General features: G+C 40.0%; 2 protein-coding genes across 10 annotated transcripts in view; both read left to right on the top strand.

Annotated features, from left to right (window-relative positions):
• Nucleotides 1-12,944, top strand: part of NWD2 (NACHT and WD repeat domain containing 2) — a 59,980-nt gene extending 47,036 nt beyond the window's left edge. For both annotated transcript variants that reach the window (XM_061470738.1, XM_061470741.1), the window contains 4 exons: nucleotides 2,723-2,926; nucleotides 4,684-4,828; nucleotides 5,128-5,717; nucleotides 7,289-12,944. In XM_061470738.1, the coding sequence (XP_061326722.1) occupies nucleotides 2,723-2,926; nucleotides 4,684-4,828; nucleotides 5,128-5,717; nucleotides 7,289-11,224 (4,875 nt within the window). In that variant the 3' untranslated portion in view covers nucleotides 11,225-12,944. The remainder of the gene's footprint in view (nucleotides 1-2,722; nucleotides 2,927-4,683; nucleotides 4,829-5,127; nucleotides 5,718-7,288) is intronic.
• A 5,663-nt stretch (nucleotides 12,945-18,607) lies between these two features.
• CUNH4orf19 (chromosome unknown C4orf19 homolog) overlaps nucleotides 18,608-23,590 on the top strand; it is a 266,923-nt gene continuing 261,940 nt past the window's right edge. For 3 of the 8 annotated variants that reach the window (XM_061470867.1, XM_061470876.1, XM_061470883.1), the window contains exon 1: nucleotides 18,627-18,882. The gene's annotated coding sequence lies outside the window, so the exon portion shown is untranslated. Of the gene's footprint in view, nucleotides 18,883-23,590 lie in introns of all 8 variants that reach the window. The other 5 variants (XR_009746518.1, XR_009746516.1, XR_009746513.1 and 2 more) reach the window with 5 other exon arrangements.

Raw genomic sequence — 23,590 nt, forward strand, 5'->3', positions numbered from 1 at the left:
GTGAAGGCTTTCAAGTAATATTTGCATGAGCCTCCATTTTAAGTAAAAGCTTGTGACAGAGCCATCCACAGTGGTTCTAGTATTCTGATCATGTCAACCTTCCTTTTTATTGTGTATTGCTCAAGTAGCCAAGAGGATGTTTCTTAATACAGGATTATTTACAAAATGTCTGTTGCAATGACAGATAAGTTACAAGAAAAAAGAAATCCATCTCTTCATTTCAAAGTACTGCTCTTTGTTATTTACCTATAAGAGTGGAGAGGGAACAGCACAAACTGTACCAGAGAAGCAGAAAAGTACGCAGAATAATTCCAAAACAAATTTAGTTGATTAAATGCAGTACATTAAAACCAGAAATTTTAATCCTGACATTTTATTATTGTTAATGAAGAGCCCAGCTATTGATCTTTCCTCCAGCAACTGTCTACTGAATCCACTGGACTTAAATTTAGAAAAAGTGTAGACTAATGAATTTTTGTAATAATTGCTATACAAGGTAACTGCAAAATTTGCATGGTGAAGCTCCTCTGAGAGAAATTTATTAGATTTCTACATCAATCTGAAAGTGCAAAGGCTTGCAATTCAGCATGATACAAGTTATTAACCTCTCTTGAATAAAGAAGAAAAATAATATTATATTTTGTTTAACCTCTGTGGATTCAGAATTCCAAAATTACAGGGCTCTGTGAATAGATCAGAACAGTAAAAGCTTAGAAATTTTCCCCAGCTATCTCATTATCTGAAGCAACATAGCTCTGTCTACGAAGGGAGCTACTAGTTAGAATGATCACAAAAAAGTATAAATCCACATTACAAAAATACTGGATCATTTCATTAAAATTATTTTTACTTAATTCTAGTTTCTAAACACATTTATTCTTTTCTCCTGACTCCTTGATGTGCACCCTGAATGAAGCTACTGTGGGATCTTGAGTGGGCAGCGAGGCAAACCCATCTTTCCCCTACTGCCTCTCCATTGGAGCAGCTGCTTGAAGGACTTGGGTGCAGAGACTTGTCAGAGCCTGGAACCTGGACTTCAGGAACTAGCACAGCTTCTGCATTTCTTCATTTCTCCTAAGCAGTGGACAGACTTTGACTTTTTCCTGTCCACCAGCACTTTGCCACTACTCCTCTGCTAGAGAAGCCATCAGAGCCAGCCCTCTAGTTCATGTGAGCTCTTCCTTGTCTGCTCCAGGCAAAAATCACTGATCATTACACAATGTGAACTATGGTCTGAGCTAACCGAGGTGGTTTTGCCTGAAAGAGGTTAAGAAGTGTTCACATGCACTGCTCTGATGTCTCTGCTCTGAGGGTACAGGAACTAGCAAGATGAGCCACTTGAGTACCTTCTGCAAACACAACTGGATTCAGAAAGCTGTCTGTGGCTCCATGCTTTTATAATCACTGAAGCAGGCTTCATCATCATCAGTTATTGATTTTCAGGGTTTAGTTACAGCTGGAAGAGTTTAAAACAGCTTCTCATTATGATGAGTGGCTTAAAAATAATGAATATTTAGGATTTATTATTTACAAACAAGGTCATTTACATTTTTAGGGTACTACTGTATTTGCATCAGCATTACTTTACTGAGATCTTTCTGATTCAAATCAAGATGCTGATATTGTTGGTTCCTCTCCACATCAAGTACTCCTCATTAACTCAAAATCTTTACTGAATAGATTTAAATGAGGAAAGAAATAGAAAAAAAATCACATTTTAAATGAAGTGAGAATTCTCACTAACTTCTGTGGACCAAGATTTGAGTGCAGAAATAATCTGACGATCACAAATTTGAAAAAAAAAATCAAAAGAATGCAATAATTTCCTACTACTCTTATCTTCTGTAAAGATGTAGGGCATTACAATCGTATTTTTATAAAACACTTATGGACAGCAAGCTACAGAAGTAAATTCAAAAATGTGTATTCAGAGCATTGCAAGCAATATTACAAACTTACCTTTATAGAACAAAATATGCATTTAAGTACTAAAACGGGGTTTGATCCATATCTACTTGATATTTGGTCAAAACTGTTTTCCATGGCCCCACTGTTCATTGGGTGGGGTATTGCCCCAGTATGAACTGGGGCAAAGACATTGAACGCATTTTGCAAAAAGGAAATATAAAGCCAGCAAAGCAGCTTGTGGTTCGGCAGCATTGATCCTTGGTACTGCTGGTATAAGCTACATATTTAATAATACTAATATGAACTATACATAACATCATGTGAACTTACATCAAACAAAATATGAAATCTTATGTTCCATTACTGTGAACTAAGAATGAAGCCAAGAGGTAAAGAATCCAGAGTTACATCCTTATCCTGAGTCCAGAGAAAAGGATTTCCACATTCACTTTTGCATGTGAAATTAATCTCAACCTGTGACTAATGGGAATCAATAATAAATGAGTCAATACTGTGCTAAGTATTTGGGATTTTTTTTAATTACTTCTTTTGAATGCCTTTGTATTTTTATTGCCAGTTAATATTATGAAAGACAATGCATCTACTTGAAATTTTGCCAAGCCATCACAATAGGATACAGGTCAGTACTGTACCTTTAACAGTAATCATTTTACACTGTATCTGTTTCCCTTTCTAATAATTTCAAATTCATTAGGCTACTACCACACTGATTTTTATGAAATTCAGATCCTGAGGAGGGGTTTGGCATAACTAAGAAGAAAAATGTAATCTCTACTTTCCTGCAAATACACAGGGCCTACTGGGAGAGAAGTACGGGAACATCCGAATACCAGGGGAAGTTGAGTCAGCAGAATTTGAAATGATCCTCGATGCTGCTATAGAAGCCAAGCTAGAGACAAGGATTTTAGAAGAGTGGTACTGCAGGGATGAGAATGCAGTGCCACCAGCATATTACCTCAGACCAAAATCTGAAATGCTGAAGAGCTACCAGAATACAGTAAGTCATAGTCACCTACTTACAAAATTCTTCTCTCAGTACAGTGGCAGGCAGTCCCTAGGGTAAGCACTTGCTTCTGTCTCTGAAGTAGCTTCTACGGCCCTGTCCACACCAAAGCAACCGGTGCTGTTAACACTCCTTTCCCATATATGGTGCAGCTCCCAAGAAACATGATGGGTCATGGCTCTGGTAACAGCCAGAACAAGTGCATTGTAGTCAACCTGTTGGGGCTAGTGGGGCAGTTTCACAGATTTCTCTTATTTTCTGTGATATTGGAATAGGGAATGCTCAGGCTCTCCTGCTCTGGTATTGTGCCTTTGCTAGATTTCAGGGAACAGGATTTGCAGAGGAAATACACACTTTCCCTTCAGTTCCTGTATAAGAAAACTCTCTAACAGTCAAAAAAGTGCTTAATGCTATCCCAAGTCAGATCTCATACTTTTAATTTACTAACTGTATTATAGCAGAAGAGTTTTGAATACTGTTAATTATAATTTTTAAAACAGGCATTTGTCTTTAATTGATGGCAATAAAAACTGTGTTTCACCCAGGGCTCAGTTCTATACTCCTCTACATCCAATATACCCAGGGACAGATTTCAGTGTACAAAAATGAAGTCCCTAACAGAGTATTCACTTCTCTTTGTGCGCATACTGTATTCTGCAAGAAAATGAAATTAAACCATTATATTGCATTCACTTATTGTGTAGCAGACTATTTTTCTCTATTGCATGAAAAAACATTGAAAACATGAAAAAAAAGACATGGAAAGAGTTTTAGTGAGTTGAAGACAGTATAATGTGGCTAATTTTGAAGTACTGATCACAAGGGAGAAATCAAGCTCTGTAACTTCGCACTGTTTGCTAATGGCCACAATATGAATAAAGCTTGGCTTTTTTGTTGTTTAAACTTAGTACCTTTCCTCAAGCTATTGATACACAAGAGTAAGTAAAAAGATGTTCATAACCTAAAGCTAGCATAGAGTTATATCTCAGAAATGTACAAAAGTAATAAAAGATACACAGCTCTGAACATGTCAAGATGGAATTGCTGGGGAGCTTATTTTGGAAGCTGGTCTTTTTCCTCCAGGAAAACTGGAGACCCCTTAAACACTTCACTTGCAGTAAGTAAAGCAGCAGTGACCACCAGCTGCCTTAGGGAAAACCTCCATCACAGCATCTGTGAGATAGCATCTGAAAGGATTAGTGAATTTATATTAGAGTCCATCTCTGAAGACAGTAAGATTGCCGTTGCTATAGCAATGAATGAAACTAATGTCACACATAATCCTGCATTTTTCAAATATGGTAGTTGAAATGAGGTGCTTAATTACAGGTACGAGGAACCTCATTTCAGTTTTGAGATCCAAGTTTTTAGGTTTTGAGATCCAGGTATTCTTGCTTCTCATTGAAGGATCAATAATTTTAGCAGGATTACTGCTGCTTCATTATCTTTATTTCAGGCTTGATTCTCAAAACCCTCTTTCTATAAAGGTGTTATTGGTCTTATTCTTGAAAAATATTGCATTAGCTGCCCACAGTAGGAATTCAGAAAATACTCAAAGTAGCTAACTTTCATACCTCTAAAATGGAATGCATTATTATTATCTGCAGTATAAAAAGTTGAACTCATTCATTTATTTTATTGTATGCATTTCTGTGTTACAATGTTATTTATGACCTTGAATAGACTTTTACTTTCTGAAGCTGTAGACGTGTGTATTCCAGCTACTGTTTAACTATGGATATTTTTAAAAGATGGAATCTTCTTCAAGCTGTATGAATGAGAACAAATGGCAAGATATATCAGAAGAGATCAAGAAGATTTTTAAGACTGCTGTGAAACTGCTGTATGAGAAAGGAAAAATGAAACACAGCCAAGCAAAGAGATATCTTTCCTCTGGTAAATTTCAGACTAAATATTTATATATATTCATTTATTATATTTTCTATCAACCTTTCCACAAACATGAAAATATATTTCTGTTCGCATTTCCCATATAATTGAAGAGGGAAAAAAATGTTCACTGTGCTTGCTTGAGATCAAAACCTCTGTGAAAGTACTCAGCAATTTTTCTGTGCTTTTTCTGTTTTTCACAGAAAACAGATGCAATCGTTTAAGAATCTTCATGTTGAGTCAGGGGGATGTTCTTGAACTGTTTATAAAGAAAGGTTAACAGACTGCTTTCTTTTCATCCTCAGCTGTTGAAGATGAACTTGATTTTGCTTTGGGTAAACAAACACCAGCTTTCCTGAAGAAGTGTGTTTGCTACATTCGGAAAATTGCCAACATTGAGCGTTTCGTTAAAATTCCAGAGATGGGAAAATACATGGATGTGATACATACGGCCGGGAAGTACCTACGAGATCCAGAAGCCCATGAGAAACTGATCAAGCTCAGGGATGAATTCATTCCTACCATTGTCGCATCATCCAATCTGAGAGTGTACACATCTGTCACTCACTGTGACATGAAACTGGGTTACTCCCAAGAAGTGGAGAACCATTACATCGAAGGACTTGGTAAACAGTTCTATGAAGATATGATTGACATAATCCAGGCAACAGTGCAGCAGAATTTTGACACCGAGACTGACTTGCTGTACGATGAAGTTCTTCAACACTCATCGCTATGTAAAACATACTCCACTTTTTATGAATACAGATGTGAAGCATTAAACATAGTTCATAGGTATATTCTACCCAGCAAAATAGGACACATTAACCCTCTTATCATATACGGTGGACCATGCACAGGGAAGACTCTTTTATTAGCCGAAGCAGCAAAGAAGGTAAAAAAATACATAATATGGTGAATTTAGGAGTGCATGAAGGCCAACTTATTTTTTTACTTCCTTTTGTCAACAGATTTGATATCAGCCTTCAATATATAAAATTAAAACAATAAAAATTATATTCCGCATATTATTGTACACATACTAAGTAAAACTTAACCTTTCAGTAACATGTTGTCTGTATCATGCTTAGCCAGACCAAAAATACTTTGTCAGAGCTCTTAAAAACCTAATAGGAATCAATATATTTTTGAATTTACAACATGTAATTTAGAAGGATCTCTTTCCCTCTTTTTCCACCGAGGTTCTGCAAACCTGGAACCATCTAAACATCATATGCTGGTTTTAGTCTTAATCACAAATGGAATATGTCTTTCCAAGTCGTGCCATCTTATGTTCTCATTAGAAATTATTCTGGAATTAGGCTGATACACTTGCTACAAATCTGTCTGTAATAACTTGCAAAAATACCTGTACTTACTTATCTGACATACGCTGTTTAAGTCATTGAGCAGAGTACTACAGGGAGATGAGTGAAACAGTTTGTGCAAGGCAGGACCAGATGCAGAAAAAGACCAAGCTGGCATCAATATGCCTAATTCTCTAGCTGGGAGTCACCACATTGAGTGTCCTGCAGGGTGCTTAGAGAATTTAGCACAGTAGCTGGGAAACAGCTGTATCAGCAAGAAGGAAATAGAGAAGGGAACAGTAATGTTTTAAATTCCATATCTTTCACAAATGTGACTTCCTGTAGATTCACATTAGTTGCATAAGTGAAACTGGGTTTTGCACCTGAGATCTGAGTACAAAAGATAACCTAGAGACTCCCATTATGCTTTTCTTTTAAAATATTCTGTAATAACTTGAGGTAAAAAGACTTAGCAAGTAAAAGAACTGAGTGTGTTAGCCTGTGTAGACTGAGGGCTTAAAGCCACATTCCTCACTTGCTTAGAGTATGCCAGCCAAAAAAAACAGCAAGAAATACTTTTTACCCCTTGCAGCAGCGTCTAAGAGCAAAAGTCATAGGCACACCAAGACAGAGCATACTTCTGTGATCCAGAATTTCAGGTAACCAGCTAGTAAAGGGCAATCTGTACTCTCCTCCAAATCTAATCCCTGCCTTCCAAAATCATCAGAGCATACATTTATACTCAGCTGGGAATCAATGTTAAACAAGTTTAGGTGGCAAGCTGGTCTGCCTGGCTGAGAATGACGTTCCTTAGTGTCTAAGAAAATTTATTTGTAAGAGAATCTAGCTACTGACTTTCAGAAGTAGACACAGATTTGGCAAAGAGTACCCTGGGATTTATGGATTACATTCTGCTCAAGCCTTTTTGTGGATCTGGATCTTAGTGTGTTGTGAGGTACTACCTGTGCTAAACAAAGATGACATTATATGAATTTCATTCAGTGCACATAAATCAAACACCCCTTGAACTCTGCCAATGAAAGCATTTCCATTCAGCAGTAACATTTTAAAATGTTTATTTACTATAGGCAATCACTATTTATAAACTCTGTTACTGTGCTTCATTTGGATATTATCTAAATTATGCTCTATATTCTAGGCCTATTCCTGGTTGCAAGAAGAGATGGGACCAGATTCTGACCCTGTGGTAATTATAAGATTTTTGGGATCCACCGAAACAAGTACAGATCTGAAGAATATACTTCAAAGCATTTGTGAACAATTAGCAGTCAACTATCGTTGCCTCGTACAAAGTTACCCAAAAAAGATTCATGACCTTCGGGACTTGTTCATAAATCTCCTGAATGAGTCTTCATTCCACAGGCCGCTGGTGATAATATTCGATGCCCTAGAACAGCTAACAGATAGTGATGATGGTAGGAAACTCTGGTGGCTTCCCATTCACCTTCCCCGTTCAGTACGGATCATTTTGTCAACACTGCCAAACAAGCATGGGATCCTGCAAAAACTGAGGTGCCTTATTCATGAAGATAACAACTACATTGAATTGACTGCAAGGGACAGAAAGATGTGTAGCCAAGTACTGAAACATCAGCTGCTGCGAGTTAAAAGAAAAGTAACATCGGGGCAACAAATTTACGTTAATGAAGCATTCTCCAAGTGCACTCTGCCTATGTTTGTGAATTTAACCTTCAGAGAGGTCAGGAACTGGAGATCTCACAGAGATGTGGATGAGTCCTCCCTCTGTGTCACTGTACATGAAAGCATAGAGCAATTGTTTTGGTCACTGGAAAGCAAGTGTGGATCAAGATTATTGTCAAGAGCACTTGGCTACATCACTATGTCCAAATCTGGCCTGAGTGAAATGGAACTGGAAGATATTTTAGCCCTGGACAATAGTGTCATGTACGAGCTGAGTGAGAGGGTCAGACAGAGTAACCCACTGAGAATTCCATATATATACATAGCAAGGCTTAAGGAGGGTTTACAGGGGTACTTAATAGAGCGACAGGTGAAAAACGTAACACTGCTTCTTTGGGCAAATAGGCACTTGCAACTAATTGCCCAGAAATTGTACCTGCACAATGAAGAAGAGTTGCGTGAAATGCACACAATCATGGCAGAGTATTTCCTTGGTGTTTGGTCAGGTGGACGAAGAAAACCTTTTTGCAGCAATGGCCAATATCTGAACAGTTGTCCTGACCGTGACAGTAGAGGCCTGAACAAGGATGAAAAGCACTGCATGGATCAGACTGCTTTTGACAGGCAGGCACCTGATCAGCCATGGGTCTTTCAGTGTAATCCATTAGAGCCTGATATCTTTTTTATCAATCACAGAAAAATGACAGAGCTTATTCATCACTTGACAAGATGTGGAAGAACAGATGATCTTCTGTACGGAGTCATTATGAACTTCAGCTGGCTGTACACCATGATTAGAATAGGGCAGTTTGATAAAGCACTTTCTGACATAGAACTGGCTTACACCTATTCTCAGGAAAAGGAGCTGAAATTTCTGGCCAGTACCCTCCGCAGTATTAAGTTCAAAGTAGTAAAACACCCAGGTTCACTCTCTGCTGAATTGCAGCAGCGGCTTCTCCCAGTAGTAAGTTCATTGCCCAAACTCAGACATCTCCTCTTAGAATGTGACAAGGATGGACCCAAGTACTGCTCTATTGTCCCTTTACATTCCTCCATGGATGTGACTTACAGCCCTGAGCGCCTGCCGCTGTCTTCCAGCTGCATGCATGTCACTGAGATTTTGCCTACTTTTAATCCCAGCACAATTATCGCTGCTTTAGAAAATGGCTCCATCAGTACTTGGGATGTAGAGACCCGCCAGTTACTAAGGCAGATTACAACAGCTCCATCTGTTATCTTGGGGATGAAGCTTACTAGCGATGAAAAGTATCTTGTAGTGGCTACAACAAAAAACACTCTTTTGGTATACGATAATGTAAATTCCTGTCTTCTGTCTGAGGTGGAAATTAAGGGGTCAAAGCATTGTGGAATTATGGGGAGCTCCAGTTTTATAAATGGATTTACCTTATCAGTCAACCATGCACTTGCTTGGCTGGAGGCCAGCAAAGATGTTACTGTAATAGATCTGCTTTACGGTTGGCCTCTCTATCACTTCCACTGCTGGTACGAAGTGACCTGTGTGCAGTGTTCTCCGGATGGAGTCTATGCATTCTGCGGACAGTCTTTGAACACTGCGACCATTTTTCACTTGGGCAGTGGAGAGAAACTGGCCACCGTGACGTCTGAATTTTCTAGTGGATTTGTGAAATTCCTTCTCATTCTAGACACAGCCCAAGAAATGGTGATGGTAGACAGTGAGGGTAGCCTCTCTGTTTGGAATACGGAGGAAATCGTGAATCCCCAGCTTACAGATGACTTTGACTGCAGGAGAGAAGACAGTGAAGTTGTCAGCATAGAGCTTTCTGAAGACCAAAGTGCAGTTTTGATTTGTAAGGCTCTCAGCATTGAACTCCTTGACACTCATGTGTGGAAGGTGGCTGAAAAGTTTAGAGCTAAACACAATGAGCGCTTTATATCTGCCGTGTTGTCCAAAAATGGCAACTGTATAATTGCTTCAATGGAAAATACCTCAGCCATTTTTGTTTGGAGAAGAGATACAGGACAGTGTATGGCAAGCTTACAAGAAATCTCAGGAACTATAGTCAGGCTAATTAAATCAAATCATCATAACATGCTGCTATCCTTATCCACCAGTGGTGTCCTTTCTATTTGGGATATAGACATCATAACTGCTATGTCCAATATTGACAAATCTGGCAAGCCTATCCAAAGGCTGGTGTTGCCAGCTAGAGGTGAATTAATATACACATTGGATGGATCAGATTCTGTCCATAAGTGGAACTTCAGTACTGGATTTATTGAAGCTGTATTCAAGCATGAAGGTATCGTTGAAAACTGTGTGCTAACCTCTTCTGGAGAGATAATGGTGACATCAGATGACAAATGCAGCCAGTATGTATGGCACACAGTTAGTGGTGAAAATATCTTTCGTATTAATGGACAAAAAATCTCAGAGCTAATGATTACTCATAATGATCAATTTGTAGTCTCTCTTTGTGAGCAAAATGCATCCAGAGTTTGGCGACTGGCTACAGGACATAGGGTTTGCAATATTTTAGTTGCCTTACAGAATGCATTTATAACAACTGCAAACACATTTGTAGTTGGAATGGCAAAGAATAAAGTGTTGGCAGTGAGTCTCTGGACAGGCAGTATAACCAAGAAGTTTTGCTGTGATGATGGTGCAAGCATTGTGGATATTAAGCTAATACCAGATTGCCCAGATATTATAGTATTTATAACATCTACTGAAACTGTGAACATCTGGAGCCTAACAGAAGAAGTCATCTGCAGACGCGTACAGTTGCCTTCCAATTTCTTAAAAAATTTGGAAGACTTTGAAATATCCCCAAATGGGAAGTTAGGAATTATAACCCATGGTGATGAGAATATCAATGTGCTTGATTTATACAGTGGAAAACTTCGTGTGGTTCATGCTCCGGGTGTTATCTGGCGGCAGAGGCTGTCTCGTGATGGCCGCTATCTTGTGTACATCTGTTTTCGCAGTGAAGAAGATGATGATAATGGTGCTGTCTCTAGTTTAATTGTAATGAGGCTAGCGGATGGCAAAAACATTGGTGCCTGTTCTCTTTATAAAACTCCCACTTTTCTTGCCCTCTCACAGAGACATTTAAATATTATTATTGGATTTGATGACGGAAGTATAGGTACTTACACTGTAGTGGATCGAGTTGACGCTGCACTGAAAATCAAAATTGCTACTTCAAACAGCCGTCAGATTTTCAACAACACAACACAAGTGATCAGGCCAAAATGCCACAATTATAGCTTCAAAGTCACTGCAGACTGCATTTGGAGGGAATCAACGGAAGTGTTTGCAAGGGATAGCCCCATTACAGTGACAGAGCCTGAGGTGAGTGAAGCAACACCAACCAAAAAACACAACTATTGCTATGAGAGAGTGTGCTCAGCCATAGATTGCAGAGGGCACAGTTTTGCTTCTGACAATTGAGTAACTGTCTGGATGAGTTTATCTGAATAATAGTACACATGCATAGATTTGTCTTCTGAATTCGTGTAAAAATCAGTGCATTTCTTGGAAGACAGACAGAAACAGCAGGGGGCAGAGCAGCTGTTTTTTCCTCAACAAATATTCTTACATTTATGTAAGCATAAAAGCAAACATAAAGCAAATGGGCTGCAGGGTTTTTTTAAATTTTGGAATACAAGGTTCAGTCCAGGATTTCACCAGGGTCTTGATTAAAAATTTCTAGCAATACTATCAAAATTGTTATGCTATTGCAGAAGTTAGGTGATCATATCTGTGATTGACAAACTGCTTTAACTAGAACTAAAGCGCCACATGACCAGTGAGAAAGTCAGACCACTGTTTTATACACCAAGTCGCCTAGATGGGTCTATAGCTAACAGCCAACTTTATACCCACTTGCAAAAATGTGTTTTTTTGCTTGATGGTGCAATGACAAAATGTCACCTGCCAACCTGGAACACTTGATACATTCCATCATCATTTAAAAAATACCTACTGATTTTTATTGTTTTTTAATTGGGATTACTGTTTGGGTTAAAAGGGGTAGGTGCCAGTCAGTGCAAACATGTCAGCGTGTTAGGTGATAAGTATTTGTTCACCTCAATGAATGGACTGAAAGATTTTATTTTTTTTTTCTTAATTGCATGCAAGGATTTGTGGCAACAATGACAAAAACTCGGGTCGTAAAAGGAATACAGGATTTGGGGGGGTATTTTTTTGTTTGAGAATTTTTTTTCATCTTCACAGTGTGTATTAGTACAGGTCATAACGAAAACTTTTTTAAAGGGAAAGGGTGTTACAGACAAAGAGTTAAACACATTAATTTCTTTGTGTTAAAAAGTTGCTATCCATTTTGTTATAAGAAAGTCTGAAGTTATCTCGTATGTCCCCAAAGTAATCTTAGTAGGAAGTTTTGTGACATGCCATGTATTAATTTTGATAACATTTGCCTTACTATTATTTCTGTTCTTTCCTATGATAACAGATCAGATGACCAAACACTCTGGGACTACTTGTATATGTGCTGAAATACCCCACTATATGTAAAGGCTGTCCAAAGCTCCTTTACTGCTCCGATTTATAATGGGTTTTTCTTACTTACACATACTTACAAGATTCACTTTCTGCTTTAGAACTGTTCTGAGCCTTTTGTACAATTTTACCAGTTTCAAGGCAGAAATTGTGAATAAATGACAAATGCTTTTAAAAAAAGTTACATTTTGCCCAAGTAGACAAAAACACTGAACAGCATCTGAAAGGATAAGATTTTTCCCTCCTTCCATATCCTAAAGATGGCACACCTGGGGAAATATTTTCGAATTATTTAAACAAAACAATTTTATTCTTCAAATCAGAACTCCATGCCACAAATTTCCAAGAAATGAATGCTAAGCTAGAACTTAATGTAGTGTGTGAATGTTCAATGTACAAGCCAATATAGTATATTAAGTGACTTGAATGATTTTTTTCCTAACTTGTTTGCAACTAATAGATCATATTGAATGTTTTTATGTAAACTTTGTATTGTTGGGAAAACCTACCCAAGCAGAGATTTATATTTTCATAAATGTCAAATTTAGTTAAATTTTGTTACAGAGTTGTTAAATTAGAAATCTATTGCAGTCTTCAAATAATATACAGTCTTGTGTATGCCTTGTTTGTACTAATAAACTATGAAAACGGACTTCTGTGATTCCCTTAATTTCAGGGAAATTTCATGCTGGCAGAGGGACAGAGACGTTTGCATCTCCTATTAGTCCATATTTAAATAATTTTAAGGGCTTTATTCATAAGGAAAAACTCCATTATTTTTCCCACTTCAGTTAAATAAATCAAGCATTCAAAAAACAACAAAAAAGCATGCTTGGGTGCTGCTTACGACTAGATTGCATGCTGCCAGTGTGCAAGTCAACAGACATGAAGGTTTGTGTAACCTACTCAATAGAAAGCCCAGAAAAGACAGAAACACCTGAAATCCCACTCCCCTTCAGACCTGTGGAGCTACAGAAAGGGGCTGTGGGATCCATGCCTCCCAGGATCCTGTCCTGTAGGTAAGTGACTTCCACCTTCTTTAAGCACTGGGTATGACTTGCACATGTGAGCCTTGAACTCCTTGTGCATAATCTGTTCTTTCATTATCTTGGAAGAGTAAAAACACACCTTATATCTGCCAGGAGAGTAGCTAACTTTGGGTAGTAAAGGAGCATAACATAGAAGCAAAGCAAACCCAGATAAATGTTCTTCCTTTTGGGGAAGCAATACTAGAGCCCAGCTAGTACCGGCTCAGCTGAGCAGCTTATCCGTAGAGTACCCAGACTTGTTCCTCTTATTTTCTGGCTCAGTGAACTTTGTGGTCTTCTGCACAATGGCATGGCTTCCTGGGACAGGAGATAGTCCCAGCAAAACACAGGACCTAAACATGAGAACAGTCTTCCCTTCATCTTGGGCCAAAGAGAATTGATTTTAGGCCTTGTCTAGTTGGTCAAAGGAATAGGCTGACACATGAAAGCAGTGAGTCTGTATATAAAAAGGCATGTTCCTGTCCTGCTTTAAACTTTAGTTTTTATGTTCTAAGCAAGGATGGCAAGAGTGGGGCAGCAGTACTGTTTTTCTTAATTGTAGAATAACAAGAGAGACAAACATGAACATGACTCCTAATTCATTTAAGCCCTTCAGACAGGTATTGAGTTCTTAATCGCACTAAAGGATGCTGTTTACGTCCTGTCCCTCCTTATAATTTACCTATGTCTTAATAGATAAACTATCTCGTTCAGCTTTTCAGCTTTCTGAATCTATTTCTCACAGGTCAGATTCCTCACACTGGACATAAATAGAAGATGCAGGTTTCTGAATTGCAGTAGGCTGCTCAGTGTCCAAATACTTGGTGCTGGCAGAGCGAGCACTCTGTAGCCCCTCACAAATCTGTCCCCGAGTACATCTATGCAGTGGTACAGGGACAGCATAGTTTCTCTACTAATGAGCCATGCAAATGCCAAGTGCTGTTCTATCCCTACCTAGGAATAAAGCAATTTCTTATCTTTTAAGGAGCATTATCAGTGTATCTAGAACAAAGCTTTCATTTATTATCTAAAGTGCATCAATAAACAGGCTCAGACGGGGTCCATATTTTCTAACACGGAAGATTCTAGGAATAGGCTGTAGCTGCAAGAAAGCTTTGAAGGGGAGTTAGCCAGAAATTCTTTGGCAGACAAAGGTAAGCCGGAGGTCAGCTAGAAAAAATGTTTTCATCAGTCATTTCCTTTGCACCACAGCTGGGGAATGCATGGCCCGTGACTTCATTTCATACAGCCTGTGGCCATTCAACATATTGTCAGATAACATCAAAATGGGAGTTAACATGTAGCCTGCAAAAAGCATTCAGAAGGCATTCAGGTTTCAGTGGTTCCCCAGCCCTCCTTTCTCTATGCTGCACACTCAAGCCCTGTATGTAAACCTATAGAAACAGAAGTTTTAGCCATCTAGCAAAGCAAATTTAAAGCAAAAAATCATCACTAAAATGGTGTTCACATGTGTGAGGACCATTTCAACCCCAGATCAGCTTAAAATCCTGAGATTTTGCCTTTTGTCAAAAACTCCTTATGTATGTCTGTATGGGTCCTTTGGCTAATTACCATTAGACTTTTAGCAGCAATCTGCTACTACAGATCATTGCTACAATTGTTCTACTTTGTTGATTAAGGATTAAAAAATACATAAATATTAAGATTGTAAAAGGGCAATTATGAAATCTATTCTAATTCTAAGAAGGCAGTATAAAACCAAAGACATCTTACCTTTTTACACATATTTTATGTAACCATTAAACTGATTATGTAATCACCTACATGTGGACTACAGCCTTTGGACAGTTTTCTCTTTTTTTTTCTTTTTTTACTAAGAATCATTATCAAGTGTTTATGCTACAGACATACCCTACTTCAAAGTTCTTTCACCCCCTTGAGGATGCTACTCAATATCTGTTCCTGAAACACCACCTTGCTGCAGGGAGAGTAATGAGCTACACTTTTTTCCCTGGTTTACATTTCCAGCCTGGTCACTGAAGACCATTCCTTGCATTTTGGAGGCAGTCTTCTCAGTTTCATGACATGAAGTGGTGCTCTCAGTGTGGGTCTAAATCATAGTCTCAATTCTCGATTTCAGCAGAGAGGTCAAAGGTTGAAGGAACAGTCATCATGATCCTTCCCAGGATGGGATAAGGCATTTTATCATGTGCTTCTCCAGAAGGGACAGTTTGCACCACTGTACTTCTGTGAAAAAGGGACATTCACTGTCGAGAACCAGCTATGCAGGGCTACATTCACTTAAAAACACAGGCCAATAACCAGGAGAGTGAGAGGGATTGTTACCACAAGGTGTCTAGTCCAGTAGAAAATGCTGTTAAGATCACAAGAGTTTCCCAAAGTGACTGTTGAGATCTGCCCCTAGCAAGCTCTTCTCCCTGCCCCTAATGCCCCATCACCCCAGTCCCATGCTGCTGCTGCTTACCAGGGTGAGGGGGGGCTCCCATCCGAACTCAGCAAAGCCCCTCACATGTTCCCAGCCATGGTACGCTCTCCACCCACAGCACCTGCCCTCTCAGCAGCACACCAGTCTCCTCTCCCGCAGGGAATATACAGAAGATACATATTTAAGGCACACCCATGCTCCTGCTGTTGCAGCTTTCACCACACAATCTGCACACCAGCACAGGTCTTACTTTTACATCGTATAAACTAATCTCTCTGCTTTCATGCCACAGCTCTGATTTCACACATATTTCAGTGCATGTGAGAAAGCTTCTAGACTAAAATAGATCTATTCAGAATATTTAAAGGGAAATACACCCACTTGCAAGATGAGAGATGAAGCAAAGCTCTAGATATGCTGTAGCACAAGTGAAAATAGAACATCCCAAAAGCAACAGGATAGTTTGCTGCCATTTGTCTCCGTTATTCTGTTGCCTGTTAGTAAATTGCCCAGCAGTCCCCACTGTAATATCATGTTGACAACAGTATCTGAAGTTACAAAATTAACCTTTGGGGCTGTAATTTTTCGAGGCAGACTTCTATCTCAGCAGGAAGGTTCTCCAGAAAACCTCAGCCAAAGCAGTCGATTAAGGCACAAGAATGTGATTAAAGCAGAAAGGATTTCTGCAGGCTGAATGTCTCAAGTATTTTGAAAAAAAAAATAAATGTTGTCATGCCTGTGTTTCTGAACAAAGACTATAGATTGGTGAGACAAGTGATCTTTTCCTCCAGAACACATCTATGAAAACCTGACCAAACAAGCAGCCAGAATAGATCCATCAGTTTGCACATATCCATAGGAAACATTAGGTTGCAGAAACAGTACTACAGCAGCTTAGCATGCTTGGGACTGCTGGGGTCAGACAGAATTTCTCTACTGGTGTAGAAATACTGGGTGCAGGTTCAAGAAACCACAAAAATGAAGTCTGTGAAACATCAAAAATTGCAGTAGCCATGAAAAGGGTCTGACAAGGAGGCCAGGCATCAGGAGCAAGGGGAAGGCAACCTCCCCAAGGTCATCTCCTGTCCTACTGCACAGCTTTGGGACTGGGCCATTTCTCAGCCTCTTAGCCCAGCCTATTAGCCCAACCACAACCAGGAGGGTAATGGCAAAATACCAGCGGGTGCAGAGCTGGCACTTGGGGACTGGCTCCCTCTGGGCAGGGCTGTAAGCCAGGCATACAGTACAAGGGCTGTGCTCAGGTCTACACACAGCACCATGCTGTATGAGCAGGAGCAGCCCCCAGCTGCTTGCATCTACTGCCTTCCTCAACTCCCTAACAACTTAAGGACAATTCTTTACTTACTGGCCAGAGAGCCTTTGGGCGAGTTTAGTGAAGGTTCTGTAATAAGACTTTTCCTGGCTCTCAAAATCCATTTTCAGCTAACACTGAAAGCTTGGCAGGAGAAAAAACAAAAAAAAAAAACAAAAAAAAAAACAAAAAAAAACCACAAACATAAAATCGGCCAAAGAGCTGCTGCAGAGTGTTGCAGTTCGTGAGCCCACAGACTGTAAATGCTACTTGGCCCTTACATTATGACATAACTCTCTGCTTAAAATAAGCACATCCAAAGCAGCTTTTATTAATTTGCTTGCTGGCATGCAATGCATGAGCCTCCGATGCAGGGCCTGGCAGCACTGGGGATGGGGGGGCACGTCCCTGATGTCCCTGAGTCCCTGCCCCCCAGCCCTCCTCAGCCACCACTGAACTGAGTTTGACAGTCTCACCACAGAATCACAGTATGGTTTGGGTTGGAAGGGGCCTCTAGAGATCATCCAGTCCACGCAAGCCCCGGCCAGGGCAAGGCCACCCAGAGCAGGCTACACAGGAATGCATCTAGGCAGGTTTCGAATGTCTCCTGGAGAGGGAGACTCCACAACCTCCCTGGGCAGCCTGTTACAGTGCTCACTACAGCGCATACTAGGGGAAGTGTAACAGGGCAAACCGAGACCGCTGCTTTAGAGGGATTTTAGGCGGATACTTTGCACTAGAAAGACAAGCAGGGCTCCAACACGTTCCTTCCACTAGGAAAGCAGGGATGCAATCCGCCCCCCAGGCAAGGAGGCAACCCTAAACCCAGCATTATTCAGGGCGAGAACAGCACACCTACTCATACAGCAGCTGAACCTCCTATATCTGCTGCTATGAAGCTTAACACCACAAAGAAAGAAGGGATTTAGCAGAACATTTCCAAGGTACTATCAGTAGGCTGCGTCAGCGCTGCTGGGGACCCCGGGCTATGACCCATGCAGTTAGGTGATGCAATGTCAGTGCCAGTTCTTTCCAGGAGGCTGGGGTTTTAACACAGTTTCCAGGTACATCGATATATGTTAAAGATTAAAGCTGGGAACACCTCACCCACCTGCTTGCAGAGACTGGCTAAATTAAATCTCGCATCCTGCACAGGGAACACTCTCCTAACTGGATTGTGGCAGCAGAACTTCTTTTTTAGCACACTTTGAAACAGCACACCCAAACCAAAATGATTCCAGGAAAGTCAGCAACTTTCACAGGTAAACCTGTTGCAATGCTTGCAAATATACCTTAGAGCCAAGTTCCCTTACGGAGCACTTCCCAGAACAGTGGGGATTAAACATCAGTGCTAAATAAAATGTAACAGAGGAGCTTTCTGCCAAATCCCTCCAGCACCGATTGTGATACAGGTAGATTTAGTTTTAAGAACATGCAAGTGAGAGCACTCATACGCTGACGGGCTCAGACTTTGCTGTGGTTGTTGTGACTGTCCCGGCAGAAAAGGAAATATTTGGCACATGTTCTCCCTCTTCTTTTACTAACCCTGCCCAGACGGTGGTGAGTTCTGTCAGGTTTTCATCCAGCTTGCAGGTAAAGGGTTACACATTCTAGGAAGTATTAAATGCAAACTTTAAAGGATTTTATTTTCATCTACAGTCACATGACACCTTAATACCCAATGACACCAACTACAGTGTCTCATTAAGAGGTCATGCAAACTCCCAAGCTAAACAAGGCATTCTTACATATTTAACATTCAAATGCAGAAGCCAAGCTAAGCCATGGAAGATTGTAATCAGAAAAAAGCTACACTTCCTGATCCACACAAAAGCTGCAGGTAGGAAATCTTCTTCCTTTAAACTTGTAACATTGGGCTTTCAAGAGAAATTATTTAGAGAGCATATTTTGTACTCCTTTTTTAGCTTTCAAAATAATCTAATAGTTTTATCCTGAAAATATCTGATCTCTCTTGTTCCACCTGTTGTAGATTCAGTGTTGTTTTTATTCTCAGAAACACACTCGGCTCAGCAGAAATCAAAACAAAAGATATTTTTAAGCCAAATTTACATAAAAAGTAGTATTTTTAGAGATTTCTTAGTTTTTGAAGTGGTTGTGTTAGAGTTTGTGGGGTAAAGGGGGAGTTAACATATCTTTAATGTCTGCAATGAAGGGATTTAGAACTCTTCTGACCTTACTTATATCATGAATTGCACATTGTTTCAGTTACTTCAACCCAAGGGTATTTTAATGGATGTGGCTTCCTCACTGAAAAAAAGGATTTCTGATTTCCCCACCTAGAATTTGGTGAATTTAAAACAAAAAAAATCTTACAAAAGCAAATGAAAGGCAGATGGGGAGTATTGCTGTGCTCCATAAAAGGAGAAAAAATTACAAAATAGGGAGTAAGAGTAAAGTCAGTTAAAACCCAGTTAATCAAGAATTTAAATTGCATTCAAGCATATCCATTTTCACATGCAGTGATAAATTTTCACTAAGAATTGCTGCCAATATTGCAGGAGTTCATGGTTTTCTCTTTGTGTGGAAGGATTTTTCCAGGATACAGCATTAGCATTTTTATCACAAAGACCTTTTTTACATCAGTTTTTTTTAAACTGTAATTGTTTTCAGTGTTCTAAATACTCAGCATTTTAATCCCTTTAGAGGAATGCAGTTAGAGACTACATTCTATAGAGCTACAGAATCTATATTGACTGAAAGATACTTAAGATGTCCACCCCCTGAGGATTCCCACTGCACAAAACCAGCAAGCAGTGTTGATTATTTTACTCCTGCAATGGTCGGGTGGTGATTGTAAGCAATGTATTTTTTCCTCAGTTTATTGTATAAACCCCATTTTTATTTTTTCCTCATACAGGAGATACTAAGGAGCAGTGAACAGTAATAGCTACAGCAACTAGCTTCAGATAAGCTCCCATTTTTGTTTGAAAAAAAAAAACCAAAACAAAAAACCAGGGTTTGGTTATTACCAGCACATAAAAATAAATTTGAAAAAAATTGAGCCTAAACGCAAATCTGGCCTAGCATGTTCAGCCTGAGTCATCAAACATCTTTTTCTCAAATTGAACCATATCCTTGACTACTGCCCCCCCCCCCCCCCCAGCAGAGTCACTCACAACCACACTGGTGGGAACACAGCAAGAAGCCACTACACTTTAAAAGAGTTGTTCCGAATTTACTATAACTGACCTCTGAACTTAAATTCTTTACAAAAATCTGTTTAGAAACACTTGTAGATAAGGGGCTTATTTGCTAAGCTAAATTTAAATCTCAGGGGAGCGAGAGGAACACACCCGCTCCCAAATCAACAGCCAACCTTTTAGAGAGGCTTTGCCTGAGGAGGAACGTTGCACCTGACATGCTAGGAGCAGCCTGCCGTGGCCAGTCCCTTTTCAGAAATGTTTGTGCAAATTGGGTGTGTCATGGTAAACCAGCACTTAGTAACTCAGTAGTTAGATCTGTTGAATGTTAATTACACAAAGAATTGTTGTAGGGTAGAAGGTAGAATGGACACTAAAGTTACTCTGTTACCAGACTGGACACTGAATGAGAGGGAGCCGTAACTCCTTTCCTAAATGAATACAAATGAAGCATCTGCTGCCTAGCACTCTAGGAGTTCAGATGGTTTATTATACCCATGATTTTACTGATTCCTTACAAAAGGAATTTGTACTCTTCTAATTATTACCTTTTCTAATTAAATGAGCCAACCTATTCTCCTGCTTTTTCACATGAATCTGGAGTCAAACGTACTGTTGTTTCATGGGGAAGACAAAAATTAAACACTTCCTGCTCATAAACAAGGAAAGAGAGAGGTTCTTGGAAACTGAGATTATTGTAAACTTAAGAAATGTTTTTTCACTTGGATTTTGGAGGAAGTCCAGCAAACGTAAAAATCAAAACACTACCAGAACTTTGGAACGGTTTTCTCTTTACCCCAAAACCAGAGCTAAACCAAGCGTTGATCAAAAGCCAATCCAGATCTTTCAAAAGCCTTTCAAAGTTCAGGAAACTTGTACGAGATTGAAGGCTAATACTGAAAATCACCCACCCAGTGATTTTTGCATAGTTCTAGGTAGGAGGGCAGATTGCAAAACCTGCAAGTGAAGGGAACTATGGCTTGAAGGGAACAACCAGGAATGCCTGGTTGAAAGTGGTCACTGTGCAAGGTTAACGTGTGAGTGCTGAGGCCCTTCTTAACCACACCATTGTTTCTATCTGATCTCAAGGAAACAAACTTACTTAAACTATTTGCTCTTAGGCTTTACTGAATGAAAGCCAAGGAAAGGCTTTCTTCATGTCTTTCAGGAAGGGATGGTCTTTTGCTAAGTTTGCACAGTATCTAGTTAAACATGGCCTCAGCATTGTCTACATTTTCCACTGATACTGTTTCACAAAAGACTTGGGGTGGTGGAGGCTCAACACAGGCAACACACTGAAATGTAGTTAATCAATAAATGTTTGTTTGGAACTTAAAATTCGTCCTTCAGACTCTGTTTATCTGAGGATTATATATGGTCATCTATCAGCAGAGTATGCCCATGATTTCCATGTAACACAGTTGTTGTGGGGAGGGCACAGCTAACACCAAGCAGGAGGCCAAATCCCCATTGTTCCTTAGCCAGGACTAAGCCTCATTTAGCACCTGATCATGCCAGAGAAGTAATGACAAAACTTCACCCCCAAGCAGTGATGCATGGAAATCACTGATTTTTGCTGAGCTACAGAAGAGTGCTGGCAAGCAGGATGTATTGCTAAGGAGAACAGGTAGAAAACATGATGTAGTTTTACTTACTGAAAGTTTGATATCAAAATGAACAAAAGAAATAAGCTTTTGTAGAAAGGTCAAAAGGGATCATTGGAAAGGGGGAAAAAAAGGCAGCAATTTTCCTGTGAGCTCTCCTCTGAGTCACTTTCACTTAGACATTTGGAGGAACTTTAAGATTTTCCTGAGACGAGTACATTGTTTGGAAACTAAACATTTAATCACTTACAGCAGGAAGCAGGGAAGAAAAAGGCCCAAGTTTTCTTTTTTGTGTGACATTTTTGTGTCTGCAGTTTTTATACAAGTTTGTTTAACTTCCTTTTTTTCACTTCAACCACAGATGTTTGCTGCAAAGCCACAGATGCTTTCTGGTTAGAAAAATATTTCTGGTTGACTATTCTATTATTAATTCACATAAGTCGCTTTTCCATTTGGGAGAGCAAAGAGTAAGCCATCTCCTTGGGGCTTATTTTTTTAGTGTTACCAACTGGGCCTGTCTCAACTTTGCATCATTTCCCAGCTATTCAATATAGTTGTGTATTTCTATTTAAGGGCAGTTACTTGTCTGATTTTATGTAAACAAGGTCCAAAGGCTTGCTATAGCAGGAAAGCTGCTTTTCTGAAAGAGCTGAGTAACAAAGACAAGAGTATCCTATGTCAAGGATACCACACATCCAGTGACTTGAAAACCTCTTCAATCTGAAGTCCACTCTGGCAACTTTTCATACTGGCTTCGGTGGGAACAGTATCAAATCCTCACGCTGTCAACAGAGACCAGGAGAAAAAGAAATAGCCCAATGCAAGCTGTGCTGATGCTACCCTGCTGCCAGCAGAAACCACAGCCGTTCAAACAGTTTCACCTATACTGGACAGAAGCTCTCCAGACTATTTCAAAATAGATTATTTCACTTCCACCCCATCTCTCAAGCTCAGGACAGGGACATCTGGATGCTAAGGCACTTTCCCTAGGCAAGTTGGCATTAATGTCCTCTTATGATACACTGATGCAGATTCACCTGAAAGCAGCTTCCAGGCAGGAGAGGCAGGGAGTGTTCCAAATGAGCCATACACGGACACGTTCGCACAGTCCTGAGGACTTGCCAGGCTGTAGGTCTGTTCATCCTCTGCCTACCTTGCCCACTGTACTTATTACAATGACCGTATTTATTGATTGGGCTGTTATTTATTACACTCACTTCCCCCTTTTTCCCACTGTTTCATCAGCAGTAGGTTTAGGAGTGCCCAGCTTTATCTACCTTAGTAAGCACACGAGCTTTGTGCAGCAGCCTAGGATGCAGAAAATACCACCTATGCCCTGACACAGCCACCCAACAATTTCCTCCTGTCCCATCTGGGCTGTGTGCTCTCTCATGCAGCCATGCTGGTATAGTGGGGGCCCTCAATAAACTCGAGGTCCCCCCTCATGCCAGGGTAGCTCCCAGATCCAGAGTAGCTCTCAGGTCAGCAGCCTGAGCCAGCCCTCCAGCTCCTTTGCTTTTTGCTCCTCTTGCCCAGCTAGCAAATCCACACTGCTCCACTCTACAGGCAGTTTCTTGCTGCCCACCCCCACCCCCAGAAAAATGTTATCAACTCTTACTCCCTTATGGAATGCAAGCTTGTTATCTACTGCATTTGCATGACTACAAATGTCCACAGAGCTATTCTTCTCATCTGCTTCTGATCTACTCATAGCAAAAGAAATGTAAGTCTCGGGCAAATTCAGGCTTTTGAAATAAGCTGGTAGTTTTGTTCAGTTATAGCT

The sequence above is a fragment of the Pezoporus flaviventris genome, unplaced genomic scaffold (assembly GCF_033815535.1).
Source record: "Pezoporus flaviventris isolate CSIRO_AGI_PZ_B2104156 unplaced genomic scaffold, CSIRO_AGI_Pfla_v1 ptg000002l, whole genome shotgun sequence".
Taxonomy (NCBI): Eukaryota; Metazoa; Chordata; class Aves; order Psittaciformes; family Psittacidae; genus Pezoporus; species Pezoporus flaviventris.